At 36.6% G+C, this 17,829-nt stretch overlaps 1 protein-coding gene across 3 annotated transcripts; it reads right to left on the minus strand.

Annotated features, from left to right (window-relative positions):
* Positions 1-395: 395 nt before the first annotated feature.
* LOC104000373 (uncharacterized) lies at positions 396-9,444 on the minus strand. Of its 3 annotated transcripts, none has more exons than XM_009422402.3 (21): positions 8,881-9,444; positions 7,867-7,946; positions 7,633-7,719; positions 7,399-7,449; positions 7,169-7,286; positions 6,838-6,894; positions 6,677-6,741; positions 6,471-6,554; positions 6,316-6,366; positions 6,153-6,215; positions 6,013-6,059; positions 5,821-5,890; positions 5,634-5,696; positions 3,987-4,076; positions 3,864-3,902; positions 3,499-3,726; positions 3,333-3,418; positions 3,178-3,226; positions 2,983-3,063; positions 2,815-2,908; positions 396-874 (listed from the first exon to the last, which is right to left on the minus strand). In XM_009422402.3, the coding sequence occupies exons 1-21, from the start codon at positions 8,996-8,998 to the stop codon at positions 654-656; spliced, it is 1,842 nt and encodes a 613-aa protein (XP_009420677.2). In that variant the 5' UTR covers positions 8,999-9,444; the 3' UTR covers positions 396-653. The 3 variants fall into 3 exon arrangements, with proteins under 3 accessions (XP_009420677.2, XP_009420685.2, XP_018678933.2); XM_009422410.3 differs by having other exon boundaries at positions 6,838-6,942; positions 8,881-9,439; XM_018823388.2 differs by lacking the exon at positions 8,881-9,444 and adding an exon at positions 8,550-8,768 and having other exon boundaries at positions 6,838-6,942.
* Between the last annotated feature and the right edge of the window lie 8,385 nt (positions 9,445-17,829).

Here is a 17,829-nt window from a genome sequence, read left to right on the forward strand (position 1 = left end):
GGAGAAACAGCAAAACTAGCAGGCAACATAAGAAGCCCACTGCTTGGATCATGTAGAGCACTTCAATTTGGTTTGCAGAACTTCCTGCCATCTACAGTTTGCAGAATTACACATTTAACAAGCTGAATAAAAGCTAAGTTGAAACTTGATGCATTCTACAGCCTGCAGGAGTGCAAATGAATCTCCAATAATGACTTGAAATATACACTTTAATCAGATATTACAAGTATGATAAGAACATAAAACATACTTTTAGACCACCCTATCTGGAAAGAAATCAAACAAGGACTACTCAATTATGGCCCTGCACAATCTGGAAAGCCAATGTTTTCAGCATAAGAAGAAAACAAACCATGTGAAGGACCGATAATTAGTGATAACCGATGTTAAGCACCAATGAAAGACAATTATATATTTATCTTCCTGAAACATATGTACATCGATGCTGCTAGTAGGCTTACAGCAGACTTAAAATGCTAAGAAAGGCGTTCTCGATATAAAGATCATGAAACCAAAGTCTTTTAGACAAATGCACAACATTTTCCAACCTATAAAGAAAGTGAGATTAAGTAAATCACTTGAGTTCTAACTGGCTGAAGGAAATGTATGGTTGTCCCCTGCTAAAACCCTGGAGCGAGAACCATTCCTGCAGCTTATTCGTCAGAAACCATGGTTAATTCGACATGAACACCGTTGCCGTTGGAGTAGAGGTTCCTCTCTGGCAGGCTCTTTACAGGCTTCTTCAAGTTCGTGTTCCTGTTGGATTTCACAGGTGAGAAGCTGTTGCTAAAGATATGTCTTTTTGTTGGGTTGCTACAATGGCTGGGATTTTGCAGCAAAGTATCGAGTTGCCCACATGCAGCTCCAATGAGTCCTGCCAAATAATTAATATTGCTATGATCAAGAGATGCTAGACTCAACTTCATTCTCCTGACATGAATGTGGAATCAGAAGAAAGGCATGAAAATAACATAACAGGTCATACAAGTGAGATATTCATGGATAGTAGTCTGAATTCAAACAACCATCAGAAAGCCTAAATGAACAAGAGATGCATACATTAGCACTCAGCCCTTCAGAAAGCTTCATATAAAAATGGAATTGTGATAACACAGCCAAGCCAGTACCACAAAGCAATATCAATATAACACTTTCTCATATGGAGTAAACTATATGACTATAAACATCCACTGTAACCTTGTATAATGAACTTCAACAAAAACAAACAAGGAGGACATCCAAAGTTCATTACCAAAAAAGCATATAATATTTCTACAAAAGGCGCATGATAAACATGCTCATCTGCTCGACGTACAATAAACAGCCATAATCATCGAGTCATCATCATGCTTGGAAGCAATAGCAGAAGATGATCAGAGAAAAATCCTCAATTGTACTGAAAAGCAATTGCAAATATACAATGGAGAGAATATATGAGCCTGCCTATCCCATTAGAAGTTAATCATAGCATCTAACACCAACAAGGCTGAAGTGCAGAGCCCAAGCGGTGTAATTGCCCTCTTATCATTCTCTATTCATTTCTCTGCCTTACCCACAGGTGGTCGGTGACACAAAGGGGCACACGAGAACCACTGAATGGTCCTTTAGCATTCCTTCTTACTCACCCTTTAATCATGATTATTAGTAGCTAATTTATATTTAAAAAATAAATGTATAATATATCCTTATTATTATTTCACCATTTATTTACTCACATTCTTTCTTTTCTGTTCATTGCAACAGTCTTTGGTTTTCCTTTTTCTCTTCTTTTCACTGCATGCTACAATCTTAAAATCAGAAATAGATATTTTAATTTTGAAAAAAAAAGATCTTTTAATGCATACAACAACAAGCCATACGAAATTGATATTTTAATAATTACATTAATTACTGAAAGAGAGTTGAAGATTTGAAGCTGACAGAAAGGTCACAGAATGCCAAAGAACAACCAACCTAACGGAATATTAATGTCGATTCCAGCTTCGATGTAATTATAAATATTAGTAGTGAATTACAGCTATGAACCGCAATGGCATATTTAAGTCTTTGAGTTATGCAGGAATGCACATCCTAAATCTAAATTTAGAGTGTGTGTGTGTGTGTGTGTGTGTATATAAAGTTATAAACACACTCAAAAATTAGATTTAGGATGTGCATTCCTGCATAACTCAAAGACTTAAATATGCTATTGTGGTTCATAACTCAAAGCTTCAATATATATATACACACACATGTATTTCCCTTCAAAGTTAGTGATTTTCATTTTTGTATCTCTATATATAGAGAGAGAGACACAAATGTGAATATATATTTTGTGATTTCATATTAATATATATATTAATATGCAATTTTGCCTAAGAATTATTGCACTTCAACTACAGTGGTTACAGCAACAAAATCATCTCTACAATATGAGTAGAAGTGTCCAACTAATAGACCCATCAGCATTGTGCATGAAACCAAAAGTATTTGCTAACACAGACAGCATCTGAGTTCCAAATTCAGTATTTAGAGGAAAGTAAATGAGAATTGATGGGTTAGAAGCAATAAGTTGGCAATAGGACAGAATTATTTAGGAGTTGGTAATTTTTTCTCCTAAAAGGAAAGGAAAAATGATGAAACCATGGATTATGAAATCATTAATCTGAAAAGATGAGCAGGTCAATTATGTGTAGACTTGTTAAATGAAAATTAAAAAAGACATTCCGAGATATAGTGAAAGAACAAGGACCATTTCTAGGGTGAATTTAGACTAGAGGAAGTGCGGCATATGCTACTACAGACAAATGGACATGTTTCTGAGTGAAGCATTACCTAAAAATAGGGCAGAGGGTTTTCCAGGTCTTGACTTGAACTCCGGATGAAATTGCACACCAATAAAATAAGGATGAGCATGGAACTCAACAATCTGCACCAGCTTATAAATATTTAAAAGAATTCAAAATTTTCACAAAATTCAGGTCTATGCCATCGTATGCATACCTCCATTCGTCTTTTGGTTTCATCTTTACCAACAAAAGAGAGACCAGCCTTTTCAAGTTCTGCAACCATTTCAGGGTTTACCTGTGGACATAATAATCCAGCATAAACAAATTTCCCAAAACTTATGTATCTATTTAAGCATCTCAAATTAGAACATTATACTGAAGTTCTCAATTTATGTGTAAATAAACAGACCTCATATCGGTGTCGATGTCGTTCATCGATAAAGCTGACATTCCCATACCTAAAGAGAAGGTGAACTTCACTTAGATTTATGCTAAATAAGGGCAATGAAGAAAAATGAGAACAGAAATGGGCATAAAATTTTAGAAGCATATTTGTCTGCTTACAACTTAGCAGATATACAGTCAGGAACCTCAAAAAAGGTCCTCCTTGATCCAAGATGCATTGTAGCTCCCTTACGAGTCTTAGAACCCTTTATTTGTCATAATAAGATATGTAAAGCTGCAGAAGATTCCTGATAGAAATAACAAAAATGATGGCCAAACTAGTTACCTCTGGCATAAAAACAATACATGGATTTGTTGTGTCAGGATCAAACTCTGTGCTATTTGCATCTTGCAAGTTCAGAATAGAACGGGCAAATTCAATGACAGCAACTTGCATGCCAAGACAAATTCCAAGAAATGGAACATTGTTTTCACGGGCATATTTGGCAGCTAGAATTTTTCCTTCCACCCCTCTATCTCCAAAACCTCCTGGGACTAGTATGCCATCTGCACCCTGAGCTGAAGATAATTAGATAGCTACAGGCAAAAATGTATAACCTACTACTGTTGTTAAAACTACAGCTAAAACCTTGAAAATGCAGATTGTCTCAAGAATCTAAGACCAACTATATAAATGAGAATTACACTCACCTTCAACCGTTTCCATGCTCCTCTAAAAAGATCAGGTGTCTGTAAATGAGATTAATCATATAGTCATCAGTTTCAAATGTGAACCAGCAACAAAGACTGAAGGATTTTGAAAAATAAACAGACTTCTATTGCTGCACTGTCTTCAAGGTCAGAAGATCGAACCCAATCCACCACAAGTTTCTTATAACAAGCAATAGAAGCATGCAGAAGAGCCTGCAAATATATTGATGATACAATCAGGTACAATTTATAAGTTGGAGAAGCACATATTTAATGAGATCAACTAATGGGAGGAACTTATCGAATCTTCCTTTTTAAATTCCAAAGAAAAACATGGGACAAAATATCAACCAAATTTTGCATCTTTATGAAACCATATTTTGTAAAAAGAGTTTAAAGCACTCACAATGACTGAACTTTTGTCTGATTAAATCATAGATTGCACATCAGAAATATGGATAAATCCTCTAAAAGAACTAAATAGCCTGAGCATGTTTGTGCTAATAGTTAGATTTTATGCTTAATGCCGAGCCTCTTCCTACATGCCAAAGCTTTTGGGAATAATGTTAACCCAACCATTATTATCACAGTATAAGAGCATGTCATTGATTGACCGGCACCCTCTTTTCCACCATTTGTCCTTTGCTCTTGCCCTGGATCAATGTGCAGAGACTTTTAATCTCACTTGGATCCTCATTACAAGTCCATTAATCCTTCATCCACCTAAATGTGATAGGTCTTAGAGCATGTATATAATGTTTGACTCTTTCCTGCTAGATGAATTACAGAGACCCAACTGTAATTTATTATCACTAATAATTAATCAAATCCGTGTTAGATCTTCTAAGCACTAAGAAAAGTAGTAGACACAACTGTCATGCTTTTAAACCATTTGAAGTATTAACAAAGAACCTTTTATTTTATGTTTCCTAATGGTGTGATAAAGGCCAAGAAGGAGCCCAATCAGGTGGAAAATACATTGTATGCCAGGTCAAGCTATACAATTACCATATTCTTCCTCATTTTGTGATACAATGCAAAATTGGGGAAATCCATTAGACTTAGATTGTGATTGATTATAGGTCCTAATACAACATGAGTATCCTATCATCTCCAGGCAACATGGACGAAGCTGAATACCAGCCAGGGATTGATTAATTTCCAGATATTATTTCCATGTGTTTTGTGAATCCAATATCAATTGTTCTTTTGCTACATCATATAATGCATAATAAAAGCAACAAATACTTCCTAGTCAAGTACTTTCTTAGCTACAGTTTCCCCGAATAACATACTTGCATTCCTCAACCGATATTTCGTCCTAGAAAAAAGTTTGTGGTCTTATCATTATGATAGACTGCGAAGTAGAAATGTTTCTGAATACAGGACGAAGACAACAGACATATTTTAGAGATAGTGGTATATGCATTTTATCTGAACTCAATGTGCTTTAATGTGAAACTATGTACATGTAGAATCCATGAAGAGTTATGTCAACATTTAGAAAAGTTTACTGTCACCAGGCATCTAAAGTACATAAATATACTAATCGCATGATCATCTCTTTGTTGAATCAATTATTGCAACCAATAGTTGCAATAGATGGACCATAGAAGTGGAGATAAATTAAGAACTATCTATTTATCATGTCCAGCTAATGGCAACAACTAAATAATTCAAATTAAATAATCAATGCAAAACTTTCCAGCAAATACCAGAGTTCAGAATTTAGGAACATGGATATATATCATTGAATAAACATATATTCACCTCCAATACTGAGAGATAAGAATCAGACTGGCCAGTATACTTTCCAACCATCACAATCCTAACCTGAAAATAACAAAATGGGTCAAACTGCAACCAGAAAATAACCAAGGGACCTAACTTAGGAGTAAAAGAGAAAGGGGAGAGAGAGAGAGAGAAAGAGAGAGAGAGAGAGAGAGAGAGAGCTCACAGGATCATGCAAGGTGTCATAACTTCTGGCTCTACTTGTCCATTCTTCCAATGCAAGTTCCTTAGCAATCCTATGCAAATAAAAAGTGAATATTTATATCATGCCTATCTATATTTAGATATCATTAAGCAGAGATCAAGATGATGAACTATCAAAATTATTGCAATAGAAGGACAAGTTAATCAGACCAACCCTTGAAGATTCAATAGCTTTATAATAGTCTCATGTGCCTTTTGCTCCTACAGGGACAAAAGTAATGTTTAAATGTACAGGAGTACATATTTCAAAAATATAATAACATCCACAATCTTATTAGAAACAATAGACTCTACCCCCAACAATAAAGGAATGTGCCAAATATTTGTAACATCATTGAGAGTAATGATATCTGCCACCTGCAAAAACAATTTATTGATCAAGTAGCATTCGGGGTAAACATATATTCATTTATTGCAAAAAGGTTAAGGAGAAATAATTAGAACTTAAGAAGAATACCGGGACATGGCAAAATCTTGAAAGTTTCTCTTTTATGTTTTCATCCAGTGCCTAACAAAAGCATAAGAATCGGAACTATCATAGGCTAAAGTAAAATGATAACTAAAGAAACTTAAAAGGAGATGGTGGATGGAGAAAAAAAATTGAGTGGAAACCTTAGTGCTCTGGCAGGCTAGAATGTCAGGTGCCAACCCAAGTCCTCTTAGGCCCCAAACACTATGTTGTGTTGGCTTAGTTTTCTACAAAGTTTTTTAAACCAAATTATTATCAAATTGAAAGACCACACTGAACATATAGACTGCAAGATGAACTGTTGCACAATTTTGTGTATGGAGTATGTATACTATGCTACACCCCTAACCTGCTCACCGACTTCATTTAGAACAGGAACAAGACTGACATGGACCACACAAAAGTTATCAGGACCTGTAAGAAGATTGATTTGGAGAAACACTCGTGTAAAAATGACTGAGATGATAAGTTGATTGTAAGAGATAGTTGACTCTACGCAGGTCTCCTCACCTACACGGTAAGAGAACTGACCCAAAGCTTCTATAAATGGCATAGATTCTATATCTCCTGCATCAAGAATTCCACTGTCGTTATGCCGTGAAAAGATCGTGGTCCCTGCACCGCATACTTACACCACTATGGGTAACATCATGAAAATCATAATTATCCATAAATAAATTGCCAAGTTTCTGGCTGATATATATAAATATTATATATATATATATATATATATATATATATATATATATATATATATATATATATATATATATATATATATATATATATATATATATAATATCTCATCTTTGTATGAGGAAAATCAAACAAGATGATATACCTATGGTTCCACCCAATTCTATTACACAAACATCAGGAGGCCCTTCTTCCCCATCCACGGGTATCATAGCTGCACGTTCTATCCACTCTTGTATGGCATCTGTCATGTGCGGCATGACCTTGGTACAACAAACATTGAGAGAGGTTCAGGACTACTAGGATAATAACCAAATTATGATCCAAACAGATCAGATGATTTTTTAAGAGAAAAGCTGCAGGCAGGACTCATACCTGGACTGTCTTCCCCAGATAGTCTCCCCTTCTCTCCTTGTCAATGACAAACTATCACAAAACAATAAGAAAATAATGGTAAGTTCATAGAGTAAAGATAGACAATGTTTGCAAAAGAAAATTCAAAGATGAATGTAAAAGTACAAATTATAGTTGTAGCATACATGTCAAAGTAGTTCATAAATGCTGTATAGTTAGACCTGTTAGTAGGGAAGGCATGGATATATTTGGTACCTGATAGATCTTTCCAGTTGTGATGCTATTGTCACAAGTTAACTTGACATCAAGAAACCTTTCATAGTTTCCAAGAACCAAGTCCACCTGCAAAAATAAATCTTCAGCCAAAGCGAAACAAAGAAGAAAAAGAATTATTTCTAGAATAAAAATCAATAAGATATAACAGTTGAAATAGAAGGCATGTGGGACAAAGATAGCAGGCACAAAAATGTAGCAAGAACTATTCGTTACCTCACCGCCATCATCTAAGACAAACACTTCGCCATGCTCAAACGGGGACATTGTCCCAGCGTCAGTATTTAGATAAGGATCTGCAAAGAATACCACGAGTGGAAGGTAAGTCATCCTTGGCAAAACAAAAGCAACAAAGTGACATTGTGAACCACACAACTGAGACTCTACTATTAACACAGACTTCAAACACAATAACTTCAGAGCACCATTCAATTTTATTTGTCTGTGAAAGAAAAATTGAAGGGGAAGGGTGATTGTTTTGCTAATTGTTCCCTTTTGCCATCACATATGAATCTGTTTTGACTGAATCCTCAGCCTTCTAGATTGCTTAAACAAGAATTAGAAATAAATGAATAAATGCTTGTTTCAATATGAATTAAGTGTTCCCAGTTTTAGTTACTGGAGATAAATGCTATATATCATATCCTGAAGTTTCAAGGTTGTTGTTATTCTCATCTTAATGACTGAAAATCTGCATGATATCTCCCAAATTAAAAGGCTACAGAACTACAGCAGAGTTGATAAAAACTTAAAGATCCCAAAGCAAACGGCAAGGAAAATAAAATCCAGGTTGACAAAGAACTGAAGAACAACTGTTGCCGAAACAAAAATAAACAAGCTGCTCTATTTCACAAGTCATATTGTGAACCAGCGGCCCTAAAGATAGAAAACGCAATTACCATGCTAAAAATGATACCATGTTGGCATGATTGTTCCTCTTGTAAATGAAAAGCTAGAGATGATGGTTTGCCAAAGTGAGAACAGATTACTCTCCCTGGAAACCAGTGATGAAAAGATTGTTCCTTCTCCAACGAGAGACCAGACCGACCATCTCTGAGCGAAACATCCGCAAGAAAAGAGACAAAACAAACGGCAATTTTAATCGGTAAAAGGGAAAGCTGACGCCCCAAACAAGCCTCATTCCCGAGACAAGAAACTTCTCGTATGTGAACAAGATACTGGAAAGCTCGATCACTTGGAACACAGGCATCAAAGAGAGGAGAAAAGTACCAATCTTTATCGCCGTCACTCGGAGCCCGCATGCCTTGAGGAGGACTCCAATGCTGCTCGCCGTCACCCCTTTCCCCAGTCCACTGACCACTCCCCCCGTCACCAACACGTACTTCATCTCTCTCACATACACACACCCACAATGAAGAAAACGACTAGTAAAGAAGCTCACTCGAATTGAAAAGCGAAAATTAGCAAGCAGAACAATTTCCTCTCTCTCTCTCTCTCTCTCTCTCTCTCTCTCTCTCGTTACGGCGAAGAAGTGTGGGATGAGAAGAAGCAGAGAAGGTCAATATATACTTTCTTCCAAGCTTTCTACTTTCAACAAAAAACTTTAGCTGAAAGTTACATTTTTTTCATTGCCACTAAAATGTAAATGTGACATTTTTTTCCACATTCTTTTTCCTTCCCTCTCATAAACCCAAAAATTAATCGTCTAAAAAGAAATCCAAAAAAATAACGCATCGCAACCGATGCCGTCCTCGAAAGAACATCATGCTCGCTCTGCTTCTCTACCATTTTAATGAGAGCTTTACGTCGACCCAGCTTTGTCGTCCTCCGACTTACACGATCAGGACGTATCCGCTTTGCTCGAGGATGTCCTTCGCCATCTACGCAAGCATGCCACACCTGGATTCCAATTGTACTCTGCTGGTCTTAAGTATTGGTCAAAAGAGTTAAACTAAATTATCTGCTTACGATCAGATTACATCATCTCAGGAAGGTTGTAGCTGCCGGGAAAAAGCAGCAGTCCAGCGAAGGCTTAAACACCAAACACGTTATGCTGCATCGCAACAAACAACACCTGCATCACGTATCAATTTCGGCGCCATTAGCGCCGAAAGGGTTCAGATCCAAAGATCCTCCTGTGCAAAACACCGTCGAGTTGAGACAAGGACAAGCGATCTATGAACCACGCTGCTCCTGCGTTTTTTCATTCATCACGACAACGATTTCAACATCCATCATACGGCCACCTGTTAACTGTGTGCTATCGTTATTACAACCACAGTTTACGTGGAACAAATAAGCATTGCACCTAAATGCAATTCTATGTGCTACTTGTAGTGAAAGTTTCTTAGTAGTAATTTACAGTGTTTCTTGCTACGTGCTACATTATCGAGCGTAGACAAGTGAGAATTGGCCATTTACGCCGGCCAGAAGACATCTCATCTGCCCCTTTCAGATTCGATATCACGTCAAGCTAATTCAACACGAGCAAAATAAGACCGGCGTTTAGACTTTGTAGCCGATTTGAGGGAGAAAAGAGGAAGATTGAAGTGTTTGGTCACCAGATTTGACCACACGGCACGAAATTAGGCCACATTAGCACTTTATTTAGCAGTTCGTCAACTAAAACTATCATTAACGAACGAATCTATTATAGTTCGTCAACTGGAAGAAGCTTTGCAGATCTGCTATCATGATCGAGGCAGAGGACACGATTTTCCCCAGCAATATTGAATGGTTGATGACGTCGTGTTAGCTCCATGACGTCAGTACGAGCATGTGGGAGGCAAAGGAGAACCTGGTTCTTGCCTGGTTCGAAACAGGAAAGCCTCGCTAGTCCAAGGGACGATCCGGAAAGGGCCCTTGCGTATCACACCCACGTTATCACCGTACACGAGGGTGGGGGGGTTGGTCAGCGGTAGTGCTCCGTCATTTCCTTGTCAGCTGGGGCCCGGTCGAGTCGACGGTGACGATGATAAGGTACGGGCCGAGTCGGCGGTATCGCGGTCCACGTTTCCCGGCTACGGGCGTTCGCCCGTCAAAACTGCCACGTCAAGGGGACGTGTATATTCCCACGTGGCCTTCGTATGGCTGGGAAAAAGGGACCCACGCGGGTCCTCTTTCTGATTCAATGATTCCGTGTGACGCGAGGAGGACATCCTGCGACTGGCCCAAAGCAGATACGAACGAAAGGAAGACCCAAGACCTTGTGATGGGGCCCTTTTCTAACTCCAATAACAAAGCAGGTAGGTTGGACGATTAACGTATTCATGGTAAGTATGTACGATAGGAACGGGAATCAGGATCTCCTTGCTGATTCCGAATTATGTCATGATCACATAATAAACTATTTGTCTGGTAATGATATATCTCGCTCACATATGATAGGTTAAGGGTTCCAAAGATAACAATAGATTTTATCCATAAATTTTATTCTTATATGATAAGACATTCGATGGAGTATTCATTTCAGACATCTATTTTTATTTGGGTTAAGCGAGTAAAGTTGGTAATAGTGTAAGAAAAGACTCGATTTGTTGTCACCTTCATATTTGAATCTTAATCTCTAATCTTCGCCACATGTTTGTTCTAATGAATCTAATGACACAAGCCTTATCTTCATAGGCATCTCTTCTTATGTCTCACGAGGGCTGTTGACCCCATAAGATCGAGGGCGAATACTACAATTTCCATTTCAAACAGTGGCGACCGCTTCCGGAATGATTCCAAGACCCAATGTATGCATACAATTCCCTACTATCTTCCCACCTACTGCTCCCCTCCTTATTTGTTGGCTCCCAGTTTAGAGTATTTGTTGGCTCCCAGTTTAGAGTAGAACAAAAAAAAAGAACGAAGCATAGTTTCAGATGGGTTTACTCATCGAAAAATACAAGTCTTTTTTATCTTATGATATTAAAAAATAATAATAAATTTTTGTATACGAATAAATATTAGTAGGTCATAACATAGTAAAATTAAATAAAAATTATAATAAAATAAAATAATAAGATTTACATGGAAAATCCTTCCAACGTAAAGGGTAAAAACTACATGACAAACTAGAGATAATCTACTATAAAAATAATAAATATATAATGTAGACTTTCTTGTATATAAAAATAATAAATATATAAAGTAAGTACAAAACCTGATGTAGACTTTCTTGTATCAATATCTCTTATCATATCTACATTTGTGTAACCTATCAACAAGGTAGTTCACCTCTAAAGCTTAAACAAACCTTAAAGCTCCATCTGAGATATCTAAAGATCCACTTCGCTGCTACCTAGTACTCTTTACCTGGATTTGTAAGAAATTTGTTAGTAACACCCACTGCATATGTGATGTCCGGCCTTGTATATACCATTGCATACATTAAACTTTCAATTACTGAAAAATAAGGAATCTTTTACATTTTCTCCTTCTACTCATTACTTAACGGAGTCTATTCTGAGAACAACTTGAAATGACCTACAAGAGGAGAACAAACTGACTTTGTATTGCTCGTACTAAACCTTTCCGATACCTTCTCAATGTATTTCTCCTGTGATAACCAAATCTTCTTGGTTTTTTTGTCACCGAAAATCTATATGCCTAATATTTGCTTTGCTGGCCCCATGTCCTTCGTTACAAAAGACTCACTCAGTTTCTTCTTCAACTTATCAATTGTAAACATATCTTTCCCAAGAATAAGCATATTATCAACATAAAGTAAGAGAATAATAAAATCCTCACCAAACTATTTGATGTACACACAATGATCTGAAGCCATTCTTTTATATCCATTTTCAGTCATAAATGAATCAAACTTTCTGTACCACTATTTTGGAGCTTGCTTCAGCCCATACAAGCTCTTCCTCAACTTGTAGACAAAGTTCTCTTTACCTTTGACTTTGAAGCCTTCTAGTTGTTTCATATAAATTTCCTCCTCCAAATTGTCATGAAGGAAAATTGTCTTCATATCTAACTACTCTACCTCCAAGTCTTGGCTAGCAGTAATACCAAGAGTAACACGAATAGAAGATATTTTAATAATAGGAGAAAAAATCTTTTCAAAGTCAATACCTTTCTTTTAACCAAAGCCTTCACAACCAATCTAGCTTTGTACTTTGGTTGAAAACAATATTCTTGAGTCTTCAATCTGAAAATATAAATCTGAAAATATACTTGTTCTTCGAGGCTTTCATTCTCTTTAGTAGTTGTACCAAATTATATTTGTGATTCTTCTGTAGAGCATCCATCTCTTCCTACATAGCAACTAATCACTTTTTTTTCTACTCACTTTCGATTACTTCATGGTAACTTTCTAGTTCATCTCAATTAGTAAGCATCATATACTCATATGTAGAGTATCTTCTGGAAGGTTTACGTTGTCTAGAAGATCTTCTCAATTGAGGTTCTACGAGAAGTTGCTCTCCAGCTTCTTCTTGCTCAACATGTCCTACAAGTATATCAACATCGGACTCTACACCATCTTCCTGCACATCTCCCCTATCACCCTAATACACTGGAGGACTAACTAGGTTACAATCTGCTAATCCTTCTATAAAAGTCTTGGCTGGTGCCTTCTTTTTCAAATCCTCAAAGGTTTGATCTTCAAAGAAGACCATATCTCTGCTTCTAACACCTTCCGTTTTTCTGGATCCCAAAGCATATAACCAAACTGATCATGTGAGTAGCCAAGAAAAATACATTCTTTTGTCTTATCATCCAGCTTGGACCTCTTATTTTTTGAAATATGTGCAAATGCATAATAACCAAATACTCTCAAATGCTTATAGTAAATATCTTTCGTTGACCATACATGCTCTACAACATCACCATCTAGGGTTGTACATAGTGACAAGTTGATCACATCAACTGCAGTCCTCAAAGCCTCATCTCAAAATTTTTTGGGTAGCTTGGCTTGTGAAAGCGTACATATGATATTTTCCATGATGGTGCAGTTCATCCTCTCTGCAATAGCATTATGTTGAGGTGTACCAAGAACTGTCATTTTATGTGGGATGTTATGTGACCTGTAATAATCATTAAATAATCTTGTATACTCACCATCATTATCTGATCTTATGCATTTCAATTATGTTTCTGTCTCTCTTTCAACTCTAACATGAAATTCTTTGAAAATATTAATTACCTTATCTTTGGTCTTCATACCATAGGCCCAAACTTTTCTAGAAAAAACATCTATAAAAGTGAAAAAATAAAGTACACTATTGATATTATGAACATTAACAGATCCAACAGGAGATTTTGTCCTCAAAAGACCACATACATCTGTATAAACACGGTCTAAGACATGTATTTTTCTAGATAAAGTAGGATTAGCAAATGAAACTCTGTGTTGTTTACTAGCCAAACAATCAATACAAGGATTCGAACGTATACCTCTAAGGTATGACAATACCTCTATCTTGGAAAGAGCTTGTAGCCCCTTTTCGCTCATGTGTCTCAGTCGCTTATGTCACAACTTTATGTTGAGGTCTTTCTCTGTAAAATTTAACTGCTTACCACAAGCTTTGGCCTGCAACCTGTACAAAGTGTAATATTTCTTTCCACTAGTCACAATAAGAGAATCCTTACTGAGCTTCTATTACCTTCTGTGAAATCTGCTATTATAGTCTTCATTATTTAATCTTCCAACTGAAATTAAATTTAGCCTCAAGTCAACTATATGCCTCATATCCTTAATCACAAACTTACAGTCAAGGTTGGTTTTTATATTGATATCACCAATACCAATAATGTCTGTCGTGACATATTTACTCATCTTAACAACACTAAAATTTTCAAACCTGTAGGTAGCAAAAAACTCCCTCCGTTATGTAGCATGATAAGAAACACATGTGTCAATCACCCACTCATGATCCTAACACACATAAGAAAAAATATCATCAGAAAGGGACAAAATCAAATAATCAGCACCATACACTATAGTTGTAGTATTATATTTTAATTTTGTAGTCTCTACTTCTTTTTCCTTTTTCTTGCTCTTCTTAGGTTGTTTGTATTGGTTCTTATAATGTCCTTTCTCACCATAGTTATAACAAACAATATCTTTTCTTAATCTTGACTTACTTCTACCCAATTGTGAACTACTTTTATCATTGGACTTTGACCTTCCTCTTTTCTCTGAGATAAGTGCATGTGAATCATTCTAATATGTTACTGAGTTCTTTCTTCTCAACTTCTTATTCAACAAATTGCTTATTACTTAACTTATTATGACAATACCATCTAGCATAGAATTATTGAGGGAAACCACTAGTGTTTCCTAACTTTCTAGTAATGAATTGAGAAGTAACAATGCTTGTAACTTATCATCAATAGATATTTTCATAGATGATAATTGGTTAGTGACACTCTACATTTTATTCAAATGTTCAGTAATAGAAGCACCCTCTTTATATTTTAAGTTTATATGTTTTCTAATCAAAAAAGCTTTGTTGCCGATTGTTTTTCTTTCATAGAGACTTTTTAACTTTTTCTAAATAGAATATGTAGAACTTTTAGTAGAAACATAGTGAAAGACATTATCATCGAGCCACTGTCGAATAAACCCAACTATTTTATAGTCTAACCTCTTCCACTCATCATCTGTCATAGTTGCGGGCTTTGTACTATCCCCCTACAAAGGTCTATATAAGTATTTGCAATACAAGAGATCTTCTATTCTTGGTTTCTATATCATCCATTAATTTTTATTTAAGCTAATCATGCAAGAAACACTACTAGCCTCTATGTTCAAACACAAAAAATTAAATCACCAAATCCCTGCTCTGATACCAGGATATAAAAAATAATAATAAACTTTTATATATGAACAAATATTAGTAGGTCATAACATATAGCAAAATTAAATAGAAATTACAATCAAATATAACACCAAGATTTACGTAGAAAATTCCTCCTATGTGAAGGGTAAAAATCACGAGGCAAACTAGAGATAATCCACTATAAGAATAATAAATATACAAATTTCAATCTTTTGCCCAAAACCCAAGCAACAATCTCAAGAGAATAACTAGGATACAAGGATTATGTCATTGTGCACAATATCTAAATTCTCCCTAAGTAATCACAGCAAGAATCTATTGTAGATCTTATCTAACCTAAGATGAGAATATTACCTGGATGATTGAGAATGGTCTCTCTGTGTTGTCCTTGTCTTCTTCGCTTTCGTTCTCTTTTTTTGAATCAAGTTGTTGCTGTAATTTTCTACCTCGTTGCTGTAGTTTTTCTCCGTATTTTTACAGCCATCACACCCCGCTTATTAGATTTAGGGTTAAATTAAAGAGATATGGGCTATTAAAACCCACTATGGGCTAAATTTATAGGCTGTCAGCCCAACAATCATCATCGGATTGGATCTTCAAGAGGAACGTTGATGATCATACGAAGATGGAGGTGATGCATTCCATTGTTAGGGCGTCGTCATTAAACATGTGGGGAGCTAATGCCATGGGGTGTGTATTCCTGAATTGGGTCAAGCGTTCTAACAACAAACGTGGCTCACTAACCATGGCAGAGCTCGATGAGGTAGCACATGAACACGAGTCCTCGTTCTTCTTCACCCATCATTTGTAAGTCATGAGGCAACCAATGCAATAATAGTTAATGCATAGAATTTAACAAAGATAAGTTTCTTTGATATTTTAATATGGTAGATTTTAACAAGTGCCCACGAAAGCTGGATTGTATTGCCAAAGTTTAGGTTGCTATTGAGATATTTGACATATTGCATACCATCCCCATCCAAGAAAATCCTCCACAACATGAATTCGAAGTTGATAGTAGATTTGAGATAATTAATCAATCTAACTTGATTTAGACTCGATTTATGTTAGGGGTTTTGCTCTCGCCCAAGGAACCTAAAAAGATCGATTTTAGATGAGTTTCTCGATATGTTCCTCTGATATTTAAGTTAGACTCTCGATATAGATTAGGTAGTTGAGAGAGAGATCTCTTACCTCGATATTCATGCTTGTTACTATCTTTTATAATTGAACTTTTAGTTTCCCATAATTAAAATTTTTTTAAAAAATATTTTCTGATCTTATTGACATGACATATCTAGTGGTTTAACTTTTATCATTTTTTGATAAAGTGGTTGACCATATGTCAAGCTCTAGTTAGAGATGAATATTTCTCGTATCATTTGTCCCCCTAAAATTATACTTCGATGTACTTTCGAATGGGAGATGAAGTGAAATTCCTCTTATGATTCGAGATGTTGGTCTTTGATGGCCTTGTCAGTATTGAGGTTTATTTTTTATTACAATTCGTGAAATTCCTCTTATGATTTGAGATGCTTGTCAGAAGATGGTCTTTGATGGCCGAATTGTCACGAACAAACTTCTAAACAGGATGTTTGATGTAATGTTTATGTATGTCCATGTCTTTTGGTATGTTCCTGCTTTGTACAGCATATAGAGGGATGGTCGAAGGCTTAATAGTCCCATTTTAGTTGGGTTTGTGGCCTCTTTAGGCTTGTAAATAAATATTGTGTCATGTGGACACGTGCAAGAGATTTTCGATATGTAATGGACCATTTTACCCTTTGTTGTGCAATTGTTTAGAGCTTGTAAATTCTATTTGTAATTTGCATTGTCTATGAAGTGTTTTTCGGAGATGTTTGCTTGTGGATCCCGATTGAGGCGTTTTCTCTAACCCGTTCTCTCTCTTTCATGGGTCCTAAGGGACATGGGAGACTTCGGGGAGGTTGACCTTTGCGGACGGACATGCAAGGGTGCCGCATGACTTAGGCAAAACCAGCTAAGTCCGTGACAGATGGTATCAGAGCGGGACAAGCACTCATAGAAACACTTAGCATGTAAACATGGGGGACCTAGCGGGGCTGCGTTGAGGGCAATCAGCACACGCGCGACCGTTTGGGGGAAAACAGGTATGGAGATATAGGGAAAAGGAGTCGCTCGGAGGAGCGGGCATCTGACATTGGCATTCAAAGGAATGGCCAACCCTTCGCGCAAGAGGCACCACGGGAACAGGCAAGCTTGGAAGAATGCGAAGCGCACAAAGGTTGGGATGGCTGAGTTTGAGCTATGGCTCAACGTTGACAACTATACTTGATGGTGCTCAAGGCAAGTGAGGCGCTTGGTAAATGATGAGACCATGCAAGGTGGAATGAGTTGCTCAGCGATCGAAAGAGTTGTGCAAAGCTCACAGAGGTGAGGGGAATTGCTAACTCAAAGAATTCGG

Source organism: Musa acuminata, chromosome BXJ3-1, assembly GCF_036884655.1.
Source record: "Musa acuminata AAA Group cultivar baxijiao chromosome BXJ3-1, Cavendish_Baxijiao_AAA, whole genome shotgun sequence".
NCBI lineage: Eukaryota > Viridiplantae > Streptophyta > Magnoliopsida > Zingiberales > Musaceae > Musa > Musa acuminata.